Raw genomic sequence first — 21,226 nt, forward strand, 5'->3', positions numbered from 1 at the left:
TGGCGCAGATAGCTAAATAGGCACAGATCATTTTTGCTCCACGCCTTCCAAACCAGACGCATACGCACACACACACAACAATGTTCGCAGCAGTAACATTAGCAGCTGCAAAGTGAATTCTATTGTTAGTTTTCTGTAATAATTTTTCCCAGCAAACATATGTATTTCAACATTCAACATAATGTTAATTAATGACACTAATGAAACTCAAAAACATGTTAGAATTCAGTCCTCAGTTAACTGTTAACTAGATATCAAAGACTGAAGAATACATTACATTAGATTTATTTGGCAGACGCTTTTATCCAAAGTGACGTACAAAAGTGCATTTCATGGTCATGGACCATGAACTTGTGTGGTGTAGATGTCTTCAAAACATTATCCAAAATGTGCAATTTGGAGAGGTTTTGGACATCTTTGACAAAACCCTTGCAAAACATTACTTTTAGTTATCTGCACATTTTTTTATTTTTATTTTTTCTTGTATTTTGCATTGGTGGGAAACTATGGGGAGAACTATGTATGATTTGCCACAAGCTGGAGGGAATTTTGTGAAATAAACAGTAGAGGTGCATTTTAAGTATATTGTGTGTATACTATGAGTAATTCTTCACATATCTCCTACATTTTGATGCATAGTCTTGAGGTCCACATGTGCCCTACAAATAATGCCATAATCTCTCTGCAGAATTTAAGACTAAAGAAAACTGGGGTTAATCGGTTAAGACCCCATCAAGGCTGAAACAGCACCATTCCAAATGAGTGCGTACAAATGGCAAATTTGCACAACCTTAATTTACAGCACACTTCAAACGTCTGTTGAATACTTCTTAAAGGTTTCAGAATCACAGCAATGGCCAGCGCCGGAAATAAAACTAGGCAAACAAATGGGTGAGAAAATGTCACCAGCACCAGCTTGTACTAACATTTCAGAAATAGCCTTGACAACCGTCAACTGTCAAGATTAATCAAGAATATATTTTTATATTTAATAATATATGTGTGTATCATTCATATCATATGTCAGCCTGTATTGCAAGCACTCAAGCTAGCCAGATGTTCCTAAGAGGAAAAAAATTTAGACACACTTCAGCATCTTTGTTTATTGAAGACAAATAATAAAACGCGTGATAAATATAAATGTATAAAACGTGAATACTTTTGTATTAGTCCTTGATTTATAAAGAAAGCCAGCTGATGGACATGATGCTTGACATTGCTAGCTAGCTAGCTAATGTTAACTAAATGTAAAGGTCCAGGAAACTGAAATTTGTGAATTCTTCACTGAAGTGTAGTTTTAATTTTTTTTTGCATTCACAAATGGCCAAGAAATATTTTCAAATGATTCTTGCAAAAAAAACAAAACAACAACATATAAAAGCCTGCACCAAAATTGGCTTGCATTCCCCCTTGGCTAAGCGCCAGGTTTTCAGTGGGCATGGTTTACTGGGTGGTTGCTACTTAACAAAAACCTTAAGTCCACTGAAACCCTTTCTTCATGTAATATGTAACTGATTCTCTTGCCACTTTTGTGTGGGTAAACCAAGCTAAGCTGAAAATGCCTAGTCATTGCCCCTTCTCTGGATGTGGAGAAAGCAATACACTTTTTTTATTTTACAACAATGAAGACCCACAAGAAATGGGTTTTATTTCTGGAGGCCACTGCAATATTTCAACAACTCATACCATACTAGTATTTGCAGTGCCCACTTTCCCGGGACACGGTGGATTGGTAAGTAGGCCTACAGTGAATTAGTGACAATTAAATACCTTTCAAACAATGTAGAATCAAAGACTTTATTTATTTGGATAAAATATCCAGAGTTTGAGGCTTATATAGAGTCTAATGTTAGTGTACAGTTGCTCAGTGTTACAATTTTGAAACTAAAAAACGTGTTTACAGTTTAAATAAATAACAAAACACACTCAAAAAGAATTCAGTATCAGAGAGGGGAATGATGTCAAACACTCTAAATCTTTCACCCTCACATCAAAGATTCACCCTCACAGTAAAGGTTTATCTTCATATTAAATTGTTCACCTGTTTTTCAGCACGCTCCTCATCTGCAGAGACAATGTTATGACTGCGATGTTCTCTCACGGTGCACAGCACGCAGATACACATCTGGTCGGAGCGGCAGAAGAGTTCCAGGCCCTTTTCATGCTGTGGGCAGATCTTGCGCTCCAGGTGTCCCGTCTCATCAACCAGTTTGTGCTTCTTGAAGGTGGAAGACTCATAGTGTGGCTTGATGTGGGTCTCACAGTAGTAGGCCAGGCACATCAGGCAGGACTTAACAGCTTTGCTCTTGCGGCCGATGCAGAAGTCACAAAGGGAATCACGCTGCAGGTAAGGGAAGGGGGAGAGTTCAGGTAGTTGGTGGCAATCTTGCGCCACATTTGGAACATTCCTCTTCAGGACAGGCCGGGGGGTGAAGGTGGCCCTGCACTGGGGGCAGCTATACACACCCAGGTGGTCAGCCTGGTCCCAGTAGATCTTTATGCACTCCAGGCAATATGTGTCCCCACAAGGGATGGTGACGGGGTCCCGCAGGACGTCTGCACAGAGGGGACAGCTGTACTCCTCAGGGGGAACTGGGTAGCGTGAGTCTGCCATGCAACCAGTATAGATACAGCCAAACACCAAGGCAAAGAGTTATTCTGTCCTGCTGAAAGCAGCATCTGCAACTGTATTTAAAGGCACCTCAGTGCTGTTGTGTAAACATACAGGGTACAAGTGGAAATGAACATTATCAGCAGAAACTGAATGGTTTCCATAAACAGTGTGATTGTGATGCCTGCATGAAACTCATTTGTTTGTGGTGGGTGATCAGTGATAGGAGTGTGTGAATAAACACAGACTGGGTTTCTACAGGAGGAGTCTACTGGGATAACAGGGCAAAGTCATCTGGGTAAAATCTGTTATTTCATTTGGAAAACATTCCACCTGAAATCATAATTACAAAGCACTGAATGTGTCATTTGCTGTAAATAATGTTTCATAAATGTTCTTGTATTTGTTAAACAAGACAAATGAGAAAATATTTTAAAAGCTAAATGTGTAGCTATAGAATAAATAATTAATTTACATTTAAATTCATTATGCAGCTTGGATGTGTCAATGACTACGGTCCGGAGAAGACTTCATAATCTGAACTACAGAGGCTACACTGTAAATCAATAGTTAGCCACAAAATGGGATGGCTAGGTTGCAGTTTGTTAAGAAGTACCTAAAAGAGCCTGCACAGTTCTGGAAAAAGGACTTGTGGACCAGAGGTAGAAAGTCCAGGGGTCAGAAAGTAAAAGTTCTGTGATGTGTTTATCCCACCCATGACCGCAGTCAGCTGATTTCACTAATTAGTTCTACCTCCTGGCTGATGCTAATGAGAAAATCCAGGTGATCAACAAAATACTGGGGAGGGGGGGGACTTTCACATTCTGAACCTGGATTTTCCACCTCTGTTATGGACAGTTGAGACCAAGATTCACTTATATCAGTGTGATGTCAAGAACAGTGTGGAGGCCAAAAGGAACTGCCAAACATCCAAAGTATCCCCCCCCCCCCTTATCTTATCTATAGCAAGACAATGATACCAAACATACTGCTAAAGTTAAAAAAAAAGCCAAAAACAACAAAATCATTGACTGGTTGACTGGCTAAGTCATTCACCTGATCTGAATCCAAAGTAACATTCTTTTTTTTCATTTCCTGAGGATAAAACATAAGGTAACTAGCCCCTGAAACAAACAGTAGCTGAAGATGGCTGCAGTACAGGCCTGGCAGAGCATCACCAAATAAGATACTTAGCATCTGATGATGTCTGTGGGCCACAGATTTCAAGCAGTCACTGCATGCAAAGGGTATGTGACAAAGTAGTAAAAATAACTACATTCATTTACAAAACATTAATTTGTCCCAAACATTATTGTACCCTGGTGGAGATGGGGGGGGGGGGTGTTCTACATGGTGAAACCAATGTGTATAATCACACAAAGTGTGATTACAAATCTGAAATTGTGGAGTACAAAGAAAAAATGTCTTTTCCCAAACATGGAGCTCATTCTATTTTCATAATACATAAACACGAATAAATGATCATTATAATTGTCATTTATGTAAAGCCATATGCCAGGTTTGAAAAATATTTGTTGCATGGCTTTCATTGACACATTTGAACAAATTTTGCATACACACACAAGTACTTGAATTGGGTATGCCAATCAGTCTCAATCCCAAACCAGCCATGTTTCCTCCAGAGACACAGAACTCACAGAAAATAAAGTATAGTGAACTACTTCCCAGTTTTATCTCTTCAACCTGCTACATGTCTTTCTCTTATGTCTTTTCTGCCTTAACTTTTATGTATTTTAAGCACTTTGTTTAAGCAATGTGGCATCATCAAGCTTGGATGGGTATAGAATTTCTGTTAGTAATAATGAAGTAAAATTAATTTTTTAAAGGGAAATATTTGCAGGTATATCTTCACCAGAAGAGTAGCTGCATTTATATGTCCCCCTACCCTTTTATACTACCCCTTCCTACCACACCCAAACGCACTGCACTCGTTCAGACTAGCTTGTGTACGAAACCATAACTGTTGTTTCAACATTTAGTTGGTTGAAGTCAAGAAAAAATAAGTAAAGAAAAAAAATAAAAAATACATTTCAGTCCCTAATTCCTATACTTTCTCAAACACAAGATCAGACTACAGAAACTGAAGAGAGGAAAAAGGGGCGGAGAAAAAAAACAGTTGGGGAAAAAACAGGAAACAGTTATGTTTTTATTTTTTTGCTGCGTTTTGTGGTATTTCTTCCAACACACATCTTTCTCAAGGACTTTCATGCTTCTCAATCCACATTTGTGGTAACTCTATAGAGCTAAAAGAGTAGAAGAAAACATATAGCCCAAAATGACTCAAAAGATTATTTAAAGGAAAACAGGATGGGAAACTGACGTCAGCAGTGTTGGGTCACTTGGTAGAGGACACTCTGTTTTCCTGGCAGTGTGTCAGACAGGATGTGAACAACTGGATAATTTTTTGGAATTTAAGAAGATTTTCTGTTTTATATACAGTACTTTCTGTTGAATTAAATATTTATTCCTCCCTTAAGAATGTTCTGATCAGTGGTTTTAAATTAAGGGATTTATTTTACTTGTAATATTGGGAGAACACAGGGAGTCCAAATGAAGAACAAGGCTGCTAAGCAGAAATCTAAGAGGAAACTAAATGTGGGTGCTTTCGGCTGTGACTTGACAGAGCATCTTCAAAACTCAGGAAAGGATGGTAAAAACATTTTTCAGATACCTTTTTCTCATTTTCTCCATTAGTATTGGCATGTTATTTTTTAATTCACACATTAAAAATATCCAATATATCCACTGACCATATTGGTCAGTGCAGCACAATGGTCAAGATCAGTATACACACTATAAACTAGAAATCCATGTATTCCTTAGTAAAGATCAAACTAGAATTGAATGCTAAACTATATTTAGAGTATACTTCCTTTAAAAAGAGAGGGAATGTTTACATTTTCTCTGAAATTGTTTGATAACTGTTTTCCATTACACAAAGCCTAACAGAGGTTATCAGAGAATTTGTTTTCCATGAACACACCACTTTATTTTTAGTCTCAATTGTGGTTTTTTTTTTTTTATATGTGATTTCTGACCAACAGGTTGCAAATATGAAAACATATATTTGATTATTCTGCTAAAATATCTAAAAACATATTCAATAAGTAATCTGTGACTTGTGGATGTACACTACTGGTCAAAATCTTTATGAACTGCACTTTTACTGTACTGTACTTTTGTTTTGAGTGAACTTTAAGCAATCTAACTGCTGTAAATGACCTGAAATGGTACAAGGTATGAAGTGAATATTCAGAAGTCAAAAAGAATCTTTTACTTCACTGGATAGTGACCTAAAATTGTGGAGTTAAAAAATAAATAAACAGGTGAACAAATTCTTTCAATCTTTAAACAAGTGAAGTAAAATCAAACAAGTTTGAGATGAATTGGACAGAAAGGTGTGAAGATATTATTGGAGCAAAACAACTGAGCACCTGTGACAGTGGAATTTGTAGTCACAGAGAAAAATGCTTTAGGAGTTGCAAATTTGTAGAATTTTTTTCTTTCCCACAAACACAACACAACAGTTACACCTTCTCAAATTCTTCATTGCAGGCGCACAAATCCTATTCTATGAATCACAATCTAGAAACTCATACGCTCACATTTTTGCTACAGTTGCTGCAGTGAATATGGTGCAAAACAGATTCACACACCCGTATCAAAAATGTGAAGTCATGGACAAAATCTGCACATCCGCAAATCAGTATGTGAATTCATGCAATGAGAGTTGCACACCTGTAGAATATTTTCTCACAAATACATTTTTTAAAGGCTAACGTTAGCGATAACATGTTTGTCGTTAAATTTGGTTTGCTGGTTAACTTGCCGTTTATTTCTCACATAAGAAAAGAAAAGCTGTTTATGGGGGTAGTGTCAAATGACTTACGTTGAGCTTCTTTCATGTGTTTCTCGAATTCAATTTAAACTACTAGTTTATTCCTCTTCATTTAAATATCTTCCCGTCATAGTCAGTTTAAATGGTAACTAAAACTGAACCAGGTTAAAACCTAGTATATGGCTGGACTGAACCAGCCGATGTCACAGACATGCACGGTGTAACTTTATCACTCAGTCAGTCAGTCAGTCAGTCAGTCAGTCACAGACATTTGCGTTTGTAGGGCTGGCCCCGCTGTTGCGGTCCAGCCAAAAATTCTACAAGTTTGCAACTCCTAAAGCATTTTTCTCTGTGACTACAAATTCCAATGTCATAAGTGCTCAGTTGTTTTGCTCCAATAATACCTTCATAGAAAGGTCAAGGGAAACAACCCACAAGTGCAGCACATCTATGGGAAACTTCTACAGGTCTGTTAGTGTGAACTTTCTGAACTACTGTATGTGACTGCCCTTGTAGAAAAAAGGAAAAAAAAATATGCTCAGCAGTTATTACTGCAAAAGGTGACGTTAGATAAAAAGATTTAGATAATAGCATACACACACACACACACACACACACACATATATATATACTCACCGGCCACTTTATTAGGTACACCTTGTTAGTACCGGATTGGCTTCTGCTGCTGTAGCCCATCTGCTTTATATATATATATATATATATATATATATATATATATAGATTTTTGCCTCTGGTTGCTTGAAAATTATGGGTGTACTAAAACGTTTTACTGGTAGTGTATGTTACTCCTGTTCAGGAATTTCCAAAGCAGTTTCCAGTTTCCAAAGCAGTGATGCTGTATTTGAATTATGTGTTAAGCTCGGGACGACACGACTGATGCTCAATGAATTACTACAGCAAATTAAAGCCGCAAGCGGCGTTGGGAGGGGTCCAAGCATTGGCGCCATTGCGCCCCCTATGGAGTGATTTTAAAATGGCTTTGTCCTCATGATCATATGCCTTCACCAAACATATCTACTGAATATCATGATGATCGTATAAAATAGTTACGTCGCCATGGATGTGTCCTGGCCGCTTCCCGTAAAGGCCTTTACTATGTCGTAACACTTAGATGGCATGTCGTAACACTTAGATGGTCCGGTGTGTATGCACAGCTGCAGTGTTTCTGCGCCGCAACCAAAAAAAAGGCATCACACTAGTGTTGTCACGATACCGAAATTTTGACTTTGATACTGATACCAGGTTTAGTATTATGATACTCAATACTGAAATGATACTTGAAACTTAAACGATGCTAATTCGATACTCGGTACCTAACGATACTGAAATTACCTTAATAGATCAGAAACGTAATGTCCACAAGGGTTGACCTCATTTTCTAATTCATGGTTTATTAACAACCTGGTTCATTAACAACCTTTAAGTTGAAGCCTCTTCAACATATTAATATGCATAGGCCTATAGTGTTACAACACTGAACAATAGAAAAATATGTTAAATATATTTCAAAAATTAAACAGTTGTAAACTAAATAATATTTTAAACAGGTCTTTCACCTTTAAATAGATCTAAAAACAGCATATTTTAATAACAATACAGCATCTATCTATAATAAAATATTTCCAAATTGGAACACCTATTGCTACTGAAGTGAACTGAGTCAAAGCTTGCGCTGTATCAAAGAGCTGAGTACACAAGCGCAAGTCACCTCACTTGGCAACCTTAGTTGCTACTGCCTTCTAGCGAAGATTCTGACAAATTACACTTTTCATCCTCTCAATCAGTAATGCGGGAGACAATTTCCCCTGGGTTTTACATTTGACTCAAAACTACCGAACGTCTGAATATTCTAATACCGAACCGTTTATTTTTTTTATTTTTTATTTTTTTTAAGTACCGAGAAAGTGCTGAAGTTTTGGTATACCGTGCAACACTACGTCAGACACATACTCCAATCCATTGCTCAGCTTAGCAGAGAATGCACATTTCAGAGCGCCACAGAGACAGATAGAATAATAACACATAAATGCACATTTCAAATAATAAATACGACATTGAGAAAAATCGGAAATAAAAGACATAATATCAACTCGCGATCTGCGTGCTGCGCGCAAAGTAGCCTACCGTTTATTTAGACATTGGCAGATAAGAAAAATTTTGGTTACGCTGACCTATAAAACGCTATTCCAAAAGCAAAATCAGACATGTTATACATCGTTAGAAAGCTTATACTCTCACCTACTGAATAAATGAATTGTCAATCAAGCCAAATTGCACTAAAAAGGGCGACAACGCCGTAAGCAATAGGTGTGGTATTACGCACAGCTATTATTTAAGATAGCAGACCCAGGCGTCACAGATGCACATATGTTTCGCAAACGGATTGTCCAAGACAATATATGACCACTCATTCGCAAAAGGGACATCTCTACGCGTAAAACCAATGGTAAGATTGTATATTTATTCAATGTTTAGTCCCAGATATTGACTGTAGAATGACATGGTATAATTTTTAAAAAAGTTAGTCTCGCTTATTTCGTTATTCAGTGAGCAGCGTTTTCACTGCTGTATTGGCATATTTTAGGGCTAATGTCGGATTTATCTTGTTGCTACGGAATATTGCATTACATTACATGACAGGCATTTGGCAGATGCTCTTATCCAGAGCGACGTACAACAAAGTGTTTAACCATAAGCAGGAACAAGTGTGTCGAAAACCCTAGAGGGCAGTAGCCTACCGTTCCGAGTGCAGGGAACAAGCGCATAGTTCAACTTGGACCCTGTAGGTTAAACTGATTAACACTAACACAAACAAGAACAGCAACAACGCAGTCTATGCAAAAATACAAGCAATAGTTAAGACGAGTTAAGTCACCTACGAAACAACTACCTAGTTACAACCCTAAGCTTACAGGTGATTTAGAGATTAAATTGAGAATACGATTTACAGCATAAATTGCGTCTTTTGTTTATATTCAATATTAGTAATTGCAGCGAGAAACTGCAGCTGTAGGTCGTTATGTTATGGTAGCAACGGAACGAAGCGGACTATATATGTATTAGGCTACCGTCATTGTTTCATTATACCAGCGTGTTTTCGCGCGTTTGCACAGAAACTCAGAACCTATAAATAAAATGGTTTAGCTGTTTCTCAGCATAATGACAGATTCAAAGACTAAACGAACTCACCTGATACTGTCTTCAAATGGATGCAGGCTCAAGAACTGTCTTCCATTGCTTCCGCGACGCTCAGACCCTCCCCTCACTGCTAAAAACTAGACCTATGGTGTCGGATTACTTGCGTCGTCATGGATGTCGCTTGCCGTAAAGAAGCTTACTAGATGTCGTAGCACTTAGATTTAGAGCTCCAGCTCTTCTGCACCCCACCTAATGAAAAAGTCCAAATGGCGGGCAAACCATATGGCGGACATAGGTGCTCTCAAAAGCAAAGTTGTAGAGCACATACAGATGCATCGGTCGATGAAGTTTTGTGTTGTTCTGACTAACGGTGTGGGAGTTATGACCTTTTAAACATGACCCTCTGTTATAGCGCCACCATCTGGCTGACATAGGTGATTTTCAATGCCTGAGTAGTGGGGGGCCATAGGAACCCACCTGCCAAATTTGGCTGGTCTACAACCTATGGTTGCTGAGCCTCAGACATTTTAGTGGAGAAAGCTTCCACGCCCCAACGAAACAGTCTAAATGACGGGCAAACAATATGGCGGACATAGGTGTTGCCAATGACAAAGTTGTAGAGCACGTTCAAATGCATAGGTCGATGAAGTTTTGTGTTGATCTAACTTATGGTGTGGGAGTTATGGCCTTTTACGCATGACCCTTTGTTATAGCGCCACCATCTGGCCGACATAGGTGATTTTTAGTGCCTGAGTAGTGGGAGGCCATAGAAACCCACCTGCCAAATTTGGTTGCTCTAGGACTTATGGTTGCTGAGCCTCAGACACTTTTAGCGGAGAAAAATAATAAGAATAATCCTAACAAAAACAATAGGGTTCCACCAGCTTCGCTGCTTGGACCCCTAATAATCCGAACAGATACAATAGGGTTCCACCAGCTTCGCTGCTTGGACCCCTAATAATAATAATAATCCTAACAGATACAATAGGGTTCCACCAGCTTCGCTGCTTGGACCCCTAATAATAATCGGAACAGATACAATAGGGTTCCACCAGCTCTGCTGCTTGGACCCCTAATAATAATCCTAACAGATACAATAGGGTTCCACCAGCTTCGCTGCTTGGACCCCTAATAATCCTAACAGATACAATAGGGTTCCACCAGCTTCACTGCTTGGACCCCTAATAATACATTCAACCAAAAGTAGGAGCCATGAAGTGTATACACTAATGCATGTATGTATGGGTGGGACACCAATTCTGCCCACTGATTTATTGTGGCTGACCAACTTATTTTATTGGTTGTCCACAAGTTTATCCAATTATGTTTCAGGCTGTCTACTTTCCATCTCGTCTGCAATTTTGACCCACATTTGTGGACATGGTTCAGGTGTAAGGTGTGCAAAATATAGAATGGAGTGGCCACTTCCTGCACAAGCTCCTCTAGCTCGTCTTTGTGAAAATTTGGCTTGAGTTTTTAACACTCTGTCACCTCTGTCACCTGTAACTTTGAATTAACATCTGCTGCTGATGTAGGAAATAAACCTTGAAAAAAAAAGAAATTGTGACCGGAGTCACCTTTGCTTGGACTTAATTAATACTGGATTGGCTGTTTATGTATTATAATTAATCTGTTTTCAAGCCATTTCGGGTTCCCCCTGAGTCTGGTTCTGCTCAAGGTTTCTTCCTGTTATCAGTCAGGGAGTTTTTCCTTGCCACTGTTGCCCTAGGCGACCTGCTTTGTGATAAAGCTCTTTTGTTAAAAGCACTATACAAAGAAAAATTGATTGTCTGATTGAAACCCAAGGGAATTTGTGAAACTTTTATCACCTTTAATATCATTGGATTAAGGTCTCCTTGATTTTCTCACAGTTAAAGCTCATCAAACAATAATTTGTCTATTTCCCCCACTTGTGAAAACTGTGAAGTGGAAAGATATGAACACCTTGCTGAGTGGCCTTACAACATTATCATTTTAAAGCTCTTCATTTCCTCTTCCTTTCCTCTTCATAGTGAGGAATTACAAATTAGTAGACTTCATATAAAATAGTCACTTTGAAGCTGAAAAATATCTGATAAGAACAAAAGAATGTAAAAAAAAAAAACAGCTTAAAAGAAACAGTAAAACCTTCCTATGTTCAGGTAAGTCTGGGTTTTGGATTTATAAATTAGGATCATTTGAAAAAGTAGCCCATTAAACAAGTGGCAACTGTGTTAGAAATTATCCATTTACAGTGCAGTCCATAAGTTCTTGAGAGACACTTTTTTGTACTGTCTCTGTACAGTTATGTTCTGTGCAAGGACCCAAACGCAGACCAGGGAAATCCAAAAAAAGGTTGTCTTTATTCAGCCCAAAGTTCAAAGCCAGGTAATCAGAGATAGGACGGTACAAAATCGAGTTTCCAAAAGAATAGTGGTAAACGGGCAAAAAATCAAAAACCAGGAGATCAGATAGGCGAAGGTACAAAGGAACAGGCAAAAGAGAAATCAAAACAAAGCGAAGGTCAAACCAGTACGCAATCAAACAAAAGGGGCAGGCAAACTCAAAGTCATACGGAAAAGGCGTCTCAGGAATCTCGATAAACAAAGGCTTACAACACATCGGCACAGTGAATACAATCAACGTTCTGACAGGGAGCTGGTGGAAAAGACTGACATTTATACACTGGGGAAGGTAACAATCAAGGAGGGGTTATGTGAGTGAGGGTGGAGTAACAAACAACATCCAGGTGAAGAACATTAGGATAACTAATTAAATGACAGGGGACTGACAAAACGCGGACTGGAATCACATAGACAACAATGATAACAGACGGCCTGGGTTTAGCAGGTAAAACACGTGCAGAGAGAGAGAGGTGCAGTTAGAGCAAGAGACAGGTGCAGGAAATTGCAGAACTCAGTGTTAGGGCAGACTAGAAAGAAAAGGGGCGGAGCTACAGCACAGCATGGAAAAGGGGAGAATGGTTAATGTATTAGTACAGTGATTTAAACTATCAAAAACCCAAAACTAGTGTTTTTTAATCCATTAGTAATATTAACATGTTGGTATATTAATGAGGTTAGTACTTTACAATCTATAAGTTAGTAAGGATTAGTAGAAATGAGTAAAACTAGATATAAGCAGGAAGTAAGTAAAACAAGACTGGAAAGAAGGGGGGAAACCACGAAAACTCGGAACCACCCGAATAGTGAAATCACGCAAATAAAGGGGCGTGAAGCAGCTCAGGGAACACCGAGACGGCACTGGGCAGACAAGTGACCGGGAGAATGAAAATACTGGGACAGAGGATGTGAAAAATAATAAACTTACAGAAACATAAAATAAACACTAACAGCAAACAGATACTAATACAGACTACAACAACAGTACTCCAGGATACTGGATTTGAAAAGGAAACAATAGAATGTGATGTTAAAGTTCAGACTGTCAGATTTAAGTTGCTAGTATTCACATCAATATCCAGTGAACCATGTAGGAATAGCAGCCATTTTTATACATAGCCCCCCATTCTTGGGGACCAAAAGTAATTGCACAATTGGCTATTCAGCTGATTCTTGGTCAGCTGTGGGTTGTTGTTGCAGCATGACGCAATTATTTCTTGTTTTGGCTCTGTACAGTATTCCAGAACACTGGATTTGAAAAGAAACAATAGAATATGAGGTTAAAATGCAGACTGTCAGGTTTAAGTTGCTGGTATTCACATCAATATCCAGTGAACCATGTCGGAGTAGCAGCCATTTTTATACCTAGCCCCCAGTTTTTGGGGAGCAAAAGTAATTGCACAATTGGCTATACAGGTGATTCTTGACCAGCTGTGCATTGTTGCAACATTATTTAATGCACAAGAAGCCTAACAAATGGCCTTGAGTTAATTCTAAATATTGAATTTGCATTTTGGCTCTGTTGCTGTTGTCTCTCAACATGAGGGCCAGGGAAGTATGAATAACAGTAAAGCAGGCCACCATGGTGTGGAAAAATCTGAATAATTTGAGCACATAGCCAAAATATTTGAAGCGTCCATGATTCATTTGAAGCAATAAAGCAAGAAGGCATTGGTTTTTCAAACCTACGTTTTTCAAGTGTGGAATTGATCAAGAACACTCTTCAGGATGTAGGCATAAATGTGTCAAAGACTAAAATGGAGAGAAGCCTACACCGGCATAACCTCAGGGGGTTCACTGCAAGATGCACTCATAGGCACTGGTAATTTCTTCCCCCGGTGCCTGCCTTCCAAACAACCCTTCCCCATCCAGATGCACACGTACGCGCACATATACACACACACACACACACACACAGCAAACTCAGATTTTTTTTGCTACATGACCTACCCTAGCAGTAGGTTATATATTTTCAACATGAAACTAAACAGTTATCAAAATAACTGAGCTTACAAAATTGTTACTCATATTCAAACAAAATAGACATACATACAGCACCATAATGTTTGGGACAAAGACATACTGCTTTTTGATTTGGCTCTGTACTCCACAATTTTTGATAAGTAATCAAACAATTCACTTGTGATCAAAGTGCAGATTCTCAGCTTTTATTAATGAGTATGTTTATACATTTTGGTTTCACTATGCAAAAATTACAACCACTTTTTAAAAATGTTCCCCCCATTTCAAGGCACCATAATCAATCAATCAATCAGACTTTATTTGTATAGTACTTTTCAAACAAGTAAAATGTAACACAAAGTGCTTCACACTATACAAACCCCCCCTACCCCCCCCCCCATTCCATACTCAAAGCGATAATAATAACAGCATTCAATGAAACAGAAACTGAGGAAATGCTATCAAAAAAACAGATAAATGAATAAAACTCAATTAAAACCAGAGTAAAAAGGTAGGTCTTGAGTTTACTTTTAAAAATATCAACATTCTCTGCTGTCCTCAGGTCTTCAGGAAGGCTGTTCCAGAGGTGTGGACCATAGTAATAAAAGGATGCCTCACCGTGGGTTTTTGTTCTGACTTTAGGGATGATTAAAAGGCCACTATCAGAAGACCTGAGGGTTCTAAAGGGTTCATAAGCTAAAAGCAAACAGATGGGACCAAGACCATTAAGAGCTTTATAAACCAATAAAAAGACAGTAAAATCAATTCTGAAGCAAACAGGTAGCCAGTGCAGAGACTTTAAAATGGGTGTAATGTGTGCTGTCTTTCTGGTCCTAGTGAACACACATGCAGCTGAGTTTTGCAGTAATTGTAATTGAGCTGTATTCTTTTTTACATTGAGTTTGTCTCTCTGAGCTTCAGTAGCAATAACCAAGACTTCAGTTTTGTCCTGGTTCAGCTGTAGAAAATTCTCTGCCATCCATAACTTGATATCTGAAATACAGTTAAAAAGGGCATCTATTGGCCCTGAATCATCAGGAGACACAGCAATATAAAGCTGTGTGTCATCAGCATAACTATGGAAATTTATGCCGTGCCTCCTGATGACATTTCCAAGTGGCAGCATGTAAAGGTTAAAAAGTGTAGGACCTAAAATTGACCCTTGGGGAACACCACAATTAATTTTATAGCTTTTAGATGAACATTCATCCATGCTTACAAAACATTATCTATCGGTAAGATAAGACTTGATCCAGTACCAGAGAGGCCAATCAGACTGTGAAGTCTACCTAGAATACTTGAGTGATCTATCATACCAAAGGCAGCGCTTAAGTCAAGTAGTACTAATATAGAATGTTTTTTCATATCCATATTGGACCTGAGGTCATTTACAACCTTGACTAGTGCTGTCTCAGTGCTATGATTGGCCCGAAAACAAGATTGGTATTTTTCAAAAATATCATAGGAGTTCATAAAATCATTTAGCTGATTAAAAACAAGCTTCTCTAAAATTTTACTTAAAAATGAAAGACTGGACACTGGTCTGTAGTTATTAACCTCTTAGCGCAAAGCCCCTGGTGGTCGGCACGCCGGCGTGCCGAGATTACTAAACTCAGACATTCCGTGCTACTGCAACCAAAGTATGAGTTAAAAACAGAAAAGCGTTGTTTTAGTTTCATTAGTAGACGATACACAAGTATGCCAAATACTTGTTTCGCAGCCCCACCATTGTCGCTCTGGTCGTTCATTTAACACGCACCCCCATCCTGCAGTCTCATCTACAAAACACCCCCCACCTTTGACATAATGGACAATAATGTCTATCTTGGCATTCATAAAAATATTCTTTCACCACTAAAAAATCATATTCCGTCATAGCAACAAGATAAACCCGACAATAGCCCTAAGGTATGCCTAATACAGCAGTGAAAACGCTGCTCACAGAATAACGAAATAAACGAGAAAAAGTTTTTAAAAATGATACCATGTCATTCTACAGTCAATATCTGGGACTAAATATTAAATAAATATACAACCTTACTGTTGGTTTTACGTGTAGAGATGTCCCTTTTGAGACTGCGTGGTCATATATTGTCTTGGACAATCCGTTCGGGAAATACAGGCGCGTTTATGACGCCTGGGTATCTTCCAAAATAGCTGTGCGTAATACCACACCTGTTGTTTATGGCATCGTCGCCCTTTTTAGTACAGTCTGGATTGATTGACAATTCATTTATTCAGTAGATGAGTGTATAAGCTTTCTAACGATGTATAACATGTCTAATTCTGCTTTTGGAATAGCGTTTTATAGATCCGCGTAACCAAAAATGTTCTTATCATCGCATTCAATTACGCATTCTCTGTGGTAGCAGTAAAACAAAGACGCTGCTAACAAAACGTTGTCAAAGATTTTTTGTAAATTCTTTGAAAATACTATTATTATTGAGGACTTCTGAGCATAGCTAAGCCATATGTTTGCTGATAGACCTAGCTGACATCGTTTTCTGGAGCAAAACAGAAGCGAATAGAACAGTATCATTCATTTACTGTCTCGGTCTCCATCTACTGAACATAGATAAGGTTTCATTCATTGCTATGGAAGTATTACTTCTCAAAATACTTTGGTTATATACGTTATTTTTGAAATTGAGTGTCTTTAAATAGGTTAGTGGTATTTTATAATGAGGATATTTCACACTGTAGTGTAAGCGTTAGTTAGGGCTGTAGTGTTTGTGAAGCATGCAACAGTGATGACGTAAGAATTGGAACATTGCCAAAACGTGGTGGACGGTTGAAAATTGTTTTCATGTTGTCCCAACCCCATGCAAGGAAATATACGAGAGCACAGAGTGTAGAAATACATACAAGAGTTAATTATTGCACATTTAGGTACCGTACCGCATTGTGTGACAATATTTTTGCATTATTTTTTAATCTAATGTTTCATCTTAAACCTTCATAAGGGGCTCATTTATATGCTTTATAATAAACAAAAAGCATTTTATTCAATTTTGGAGAGATTTTGGACAACTGTACTGACTGAGAGCTTGTAATTCCCACTTGAAAATTATGCAACAGTGATTTTCTTGAGTCAAAACAATTGATTTGTAGTGAAATACGTGAATATGTTGTGATTTACAGCAATGCATAATTTAGACATTTTGGATAGATTTGGAGACGCTGGGTACACTGCTTAGTTTTTGCTTCATGCATCTATAGTAGATATATATGTATTCTACATATCCACCATTAGATTTTATGAACTTGTGGTCAAGAAGTTTTTGATCTAGCACATGTATACTTTAACCTGCTGTATATATGCAATCTCTCAGCATTTCATTGCAAACTTAAAAAGTGCATTTTTGATTTTTTGTCAAAACAATTGCGTTTGTGGCACTTTATTATAAACTAATCTGCGTTAGTATTGTACATTGTACAAATGTCTTGCTTCATTTAAGCCATTTATCAAGTATCTGTGGTGTTCACATCTGGAGTTATAAAGCTTTAAATAGGGTGCCCCTTAAATGGGCAAGGATTGGCAAGACTTGTGCGCTAAGGGGTTAAGGAGTGAGACATCTAAATCGTTTCACTTCAGCAGAGGTTTAACAATGGCGGTCTTTCGAGCAGTAGGGAAGACACCCATCTGAAGAGAACAGTTTACAATGTTAAGTAAATCTTCATTAAAAAAGCTATAACCCGTTTTAAAAAAGGATGTGGGAATGGGGTCTAAAAAGCAGGTTGCGGGTTTTAATTGGGAAATAACTTTTCCAAGCATCGCAGCATCAACCAGGACAAATCTCTCCAGCGTTTCCTCACATAAAAACAAGAGTTCTGGGGTATTAAGGTTCATAGGCTGACATTGACATAAATTTGATCTAATAGTTTCTATTTTATCTCTGAAGTGGATTGCAAATTCTTCACATTTGGAGTTGGTAAACATACTGCTAAACTTCCTAAAAACAGGGTTAATTACACGGTCAATGGTTGAAAAGAGGATTTTGGGGTTATTCCGGTTATCGCTTATCAATTTTGAAAAGTGTGCTTGTATTGCATGTTTAATTGCCTTATAAATAGTCAGTTGTTCACAGAAAATTTGATAGTTAACCATTAATTTATTCTTTCTCCATCTTCTTTCTGCTGTTCGACAATTTCTCTTTAATCGATTAGTTTCCTCGTTTCTCCAGGCAGGTGTCAGATTAGAAGTAATCTTTTCCAGTTTTAGTGGGGCCACTGTGTCAAGGGTTGACCTTAATTTACTGTTAAAACTATCTACAATAAAATCACAAGAAGAGGGTAAAATGTCTGCAGGAGTGTCACGTAAAAGATCAATAAAAGTTGCAGCCACTTCAGTAGTAAGATAGTGCTTCCTGACAGTTCGTTCTGGAATATCCCATTGTATAAAACCATTGACAGTAAAAAAAGACACAGAAATGATCATAGATGCCTACATCCACAACTGAAGAGATATTAGCAGACAGGCCGTGGGTTATTACAAGATCTGACATGTGGCCTTTGTTATGAGTAGGCTGAGTAACGTAATGTTGGATAAAATTCATACAGTTCAACAAATTTTAAAATTCCAAACAAAAGAGTCTGATTCATTGTCCACGTGCAAGTTAAAATCACCTAAAATAATAATTCTGTCATAATTATATATATTGAGAGTACTTCTGAAAAATATGAAATAAAAGAAGAGCATCCTTGGGTGGCCTATAAACTATCATAAACAATATAGGAGGGCTGCTAAAAATTGATATTCAAAAGATGTGTATTCATCAAATGTAATGTCTTTTAAACCAAGTGGCACTGAGAAGATGGTTACTGTACCCACCTTTTTTACCTTTCCTGAAGGAGTATGAAAAAAACCACTAGTTTAAAAAAAAGAATGGCCAGGTAACCGTTTGATAAGAACTACCTATAATAAATATGTTTTATTACAGGAAAAATTTAAACATCATCAGGCATTTACAGTTACTTTTTTTTCTAAAGATCTTTAAATCTAGTCAGGTCTGTTTAGGAAAAAACACCTCTACAAATTGTAGATCAGTAAGGACAAATAATCCTCACAAAGTATAATCAGCATAGTTAATCACTATCATAAAATTAATTAAATCACAATTATGAATTTCAATATTATATATTAAAACAATAACCAATTATATAACTTGGTAAGTTCTTTGAGGTGGTAGGCTCAAGCATTTATCCGAATAATAATCAGACGGATGGTTTAATGAAACAGAATTTATTAAACAAACAACAATCAAACTAAAATCATTAAAGACCGAACAGAAAATGAAATAAATGCAGTACTAGACTGTTCTGCGCATGCCTAGTCGTGTGTGTTCACCAGCATATGTGGGGCAGGGAACAAAAGCTCCTCTGTTGGAGCGAATTTATGAATCAGTTTAGCATGTGCTGCTAAAAGCTGGCCTGGAATTCAGGGGAACGGCGTGGATAAAAGGCTACTGAAGTTAGCTACGTCTAGCTAATTTCAGTGTACCATTGAATTCTAAATGTACGAGACTATATATAAAAGAAAGACAGACTGTAAGCTAATGTTAGTAAGAGCATACGTTAGCTATGGGGGCTAGGCGGCTGTAGCTAATTAGCAAGAGACGTGATATAATCTTCACACAACATTACAAAGAATCAATGATACAGTTCCTTAAAAGCTAAGAACAAACAGAAGTTTCCTAAGCTAGTTGGTACCTGGATGTTTGTCAGTCTTACTGCTTGAGTGCAGATGGTTCCGTATGTTGCATGCTTGTCCAAGTAAACTCTTGACATAGGCATCTGCTGTAAATCGGTTGCGCTGTAGAAAACCTGGTCCTCGTCCTGGTTCTCTTTGTCCTGGAGCTGGAATTGCACTTTTGCTTTCCGTGGCAGGAAAGTAGGCTACATGGACTACACACGTTCAACTAGTTGCTATGTTGCAGAACGATAGCAAATGTAAAGTTGGTAAACAAATTGATCCCTTGAATGGATCATTTTCATTAGCTTACTTGCAATACAGCTAAAACGTTTACTTTTAGTTATAATCACCGGTCGTTGCTATAACCCGAGAGAGCCAGTGCATCTCTCCATGTGTTCCTTTACAGGCAGGCATTAGCAAGGCTCCAGAGTGCGACCAAAAATCTGTCAAGTGCGACTAAACATTTGCATTGGTCGCACCGGTGCGCCTTACATTTAGCAGTTCTGTCTCTCTGTGTTATGACGGAGTATTATGGCCACAGAGGAAAATTCTGAGATTTCGGGAATAAGGTCATAATATTACGAGAATAAAGTTGTAATTTTGCGAGAAAAAAGTCATAATATTATGAGAATAAAGTCGTAATTTTACGAGAAAAAAAGTCATAATATTACGAGAATAAAGTCGTGATTTTAGGCTACGTGTTATTTTAGAGGGGAAATATCAGAAGAGCAGCCCACCGCCTGCGTTAAAATGAGGAAGGTGGAGCATCTTGTGAAGTTATATTTTAGTATAGGTTTCACAAATAACGAAATACTAAATCTTTTGGCTTATCATTAAGTAGGCTATCAGGACATTGAAAAGATTGTGCAAGAAACTGTGTCTATTCCGAAGAAAGAACCACACGGACTTGGAGGAAATTGCAGGCTCAGGCTGCCATTAGACTGTCCTCTCGCCCGTTGTGTTGGTTGCTAATTATTTTCCGTAAAATTACGACTTTATTCTCAAAATATTATGACTTTCTTCTTGAAATATTATGACTTTATTCTCATTAAATTGCGACTTTATTCTCGTAATATTACGACCTTATTCTCGAAATATCAGAATTTTTACCCCTCAAAGTGGCCGTAATACTTCGTCGTAGTACAGTGTGTGTATGTGTGTAGTGTTTTTCCCCACCCTAATTCTGCAAAGATCCACCCCTATTCTGCCTCGGATTGGCTCTGACTCTGATATTCTTCTTCGCTGAATGCGGGTGGGGAAAAAAAATAAGGCGTACGTGAAACCGCGCCCTGTACTCCTTCGGGAGCAGTGCACACTATTGTTTGAGTTATTTGCGTTTGATATATTTATTTGAGTTTGTCAAGCACTTTAAATATCAGTACTTTTTAAGTTTATTTTTTAAACAGTTGAGGTTATTGCGATTTCTTGTTTGTGCTGTGATTTAAGTAAAGAAAAAACATTTATCTGCAACTTTATTCCTGTTTACTATCATTTACATAATGTGTTAAGAAATTACCAATGTGTATTGGAACTGACAAAAAAGGTAACGCTTAAAATGTATT

The 21,226-nt window shown here is 37.9% G+C and overlaps 2 protein-coding genes across 5 annotated transcripts in view; one reads left to right on the top strand and one right to left on the bottom strand.

Annotated features, from left to right (window-relative positions):
- The window catches only part of ftr84 (finTRIM family, member 84), a 30,150-nt gene extending 27,274 nt beyond the window's left edge, over positions 1-2,876 (bottom strand). The window contains exon 1 of the mRNA XM_064352056.1: positions 2,042-2,876. Within this exon, the coding sequence (XP_064208126.1) occupies positions 2,042-2,614 (573 nt within the window). The 5' untranslated portion in view covers positions 2,615-2,876. The remainder of the gene's footprint in view (positions 1-2,041) is intronic.
- A 1,920-nt stretch (positions 2,877-4,796) lies between these two features.
- The window catches only part of arhgap31 (Rho GTPase activating protein 31), a 217,053-nt gene continuing 200,623 nt past the window's right edge, over positions 4,797-21,226 (top strand). For 2 of the 4 annotated variants that reach the window (XM_064352058.1, XM_064352059.1), the window contains exon 1: positions 4,802-5,282. Coding sequence is in view for 2 of the 4 variants with exons in the window: in XM_064352060.1 (XP_064208130.1) it covers positions 5,183-5,282 (100 nt within the window). In the remaining 2 variants the exon portion in view is untranslated. Of the gene's footprint in view, positions 5,283-21,226 lie in introns of all 4 variants that reach the window. The other 2 variants (XM_064352060.1, XM_064352057.1) reach the window with 2 other exon arrangements.

This window comes from Anguilla rostrata, chromosome 9 (assembly GCF_018555375.3).
Source record: "Anguilla rostrata isolate EN2019 chromosome 9, ASM1855537v3, whole genome shotgun sequence".
NCBI classification, from domain to species: Eukaryota; Metazoa; Chordata; class Actinopteri; order Anguilliformes; family Anguillidae; genus Anguilla; species Anguilla rostrata.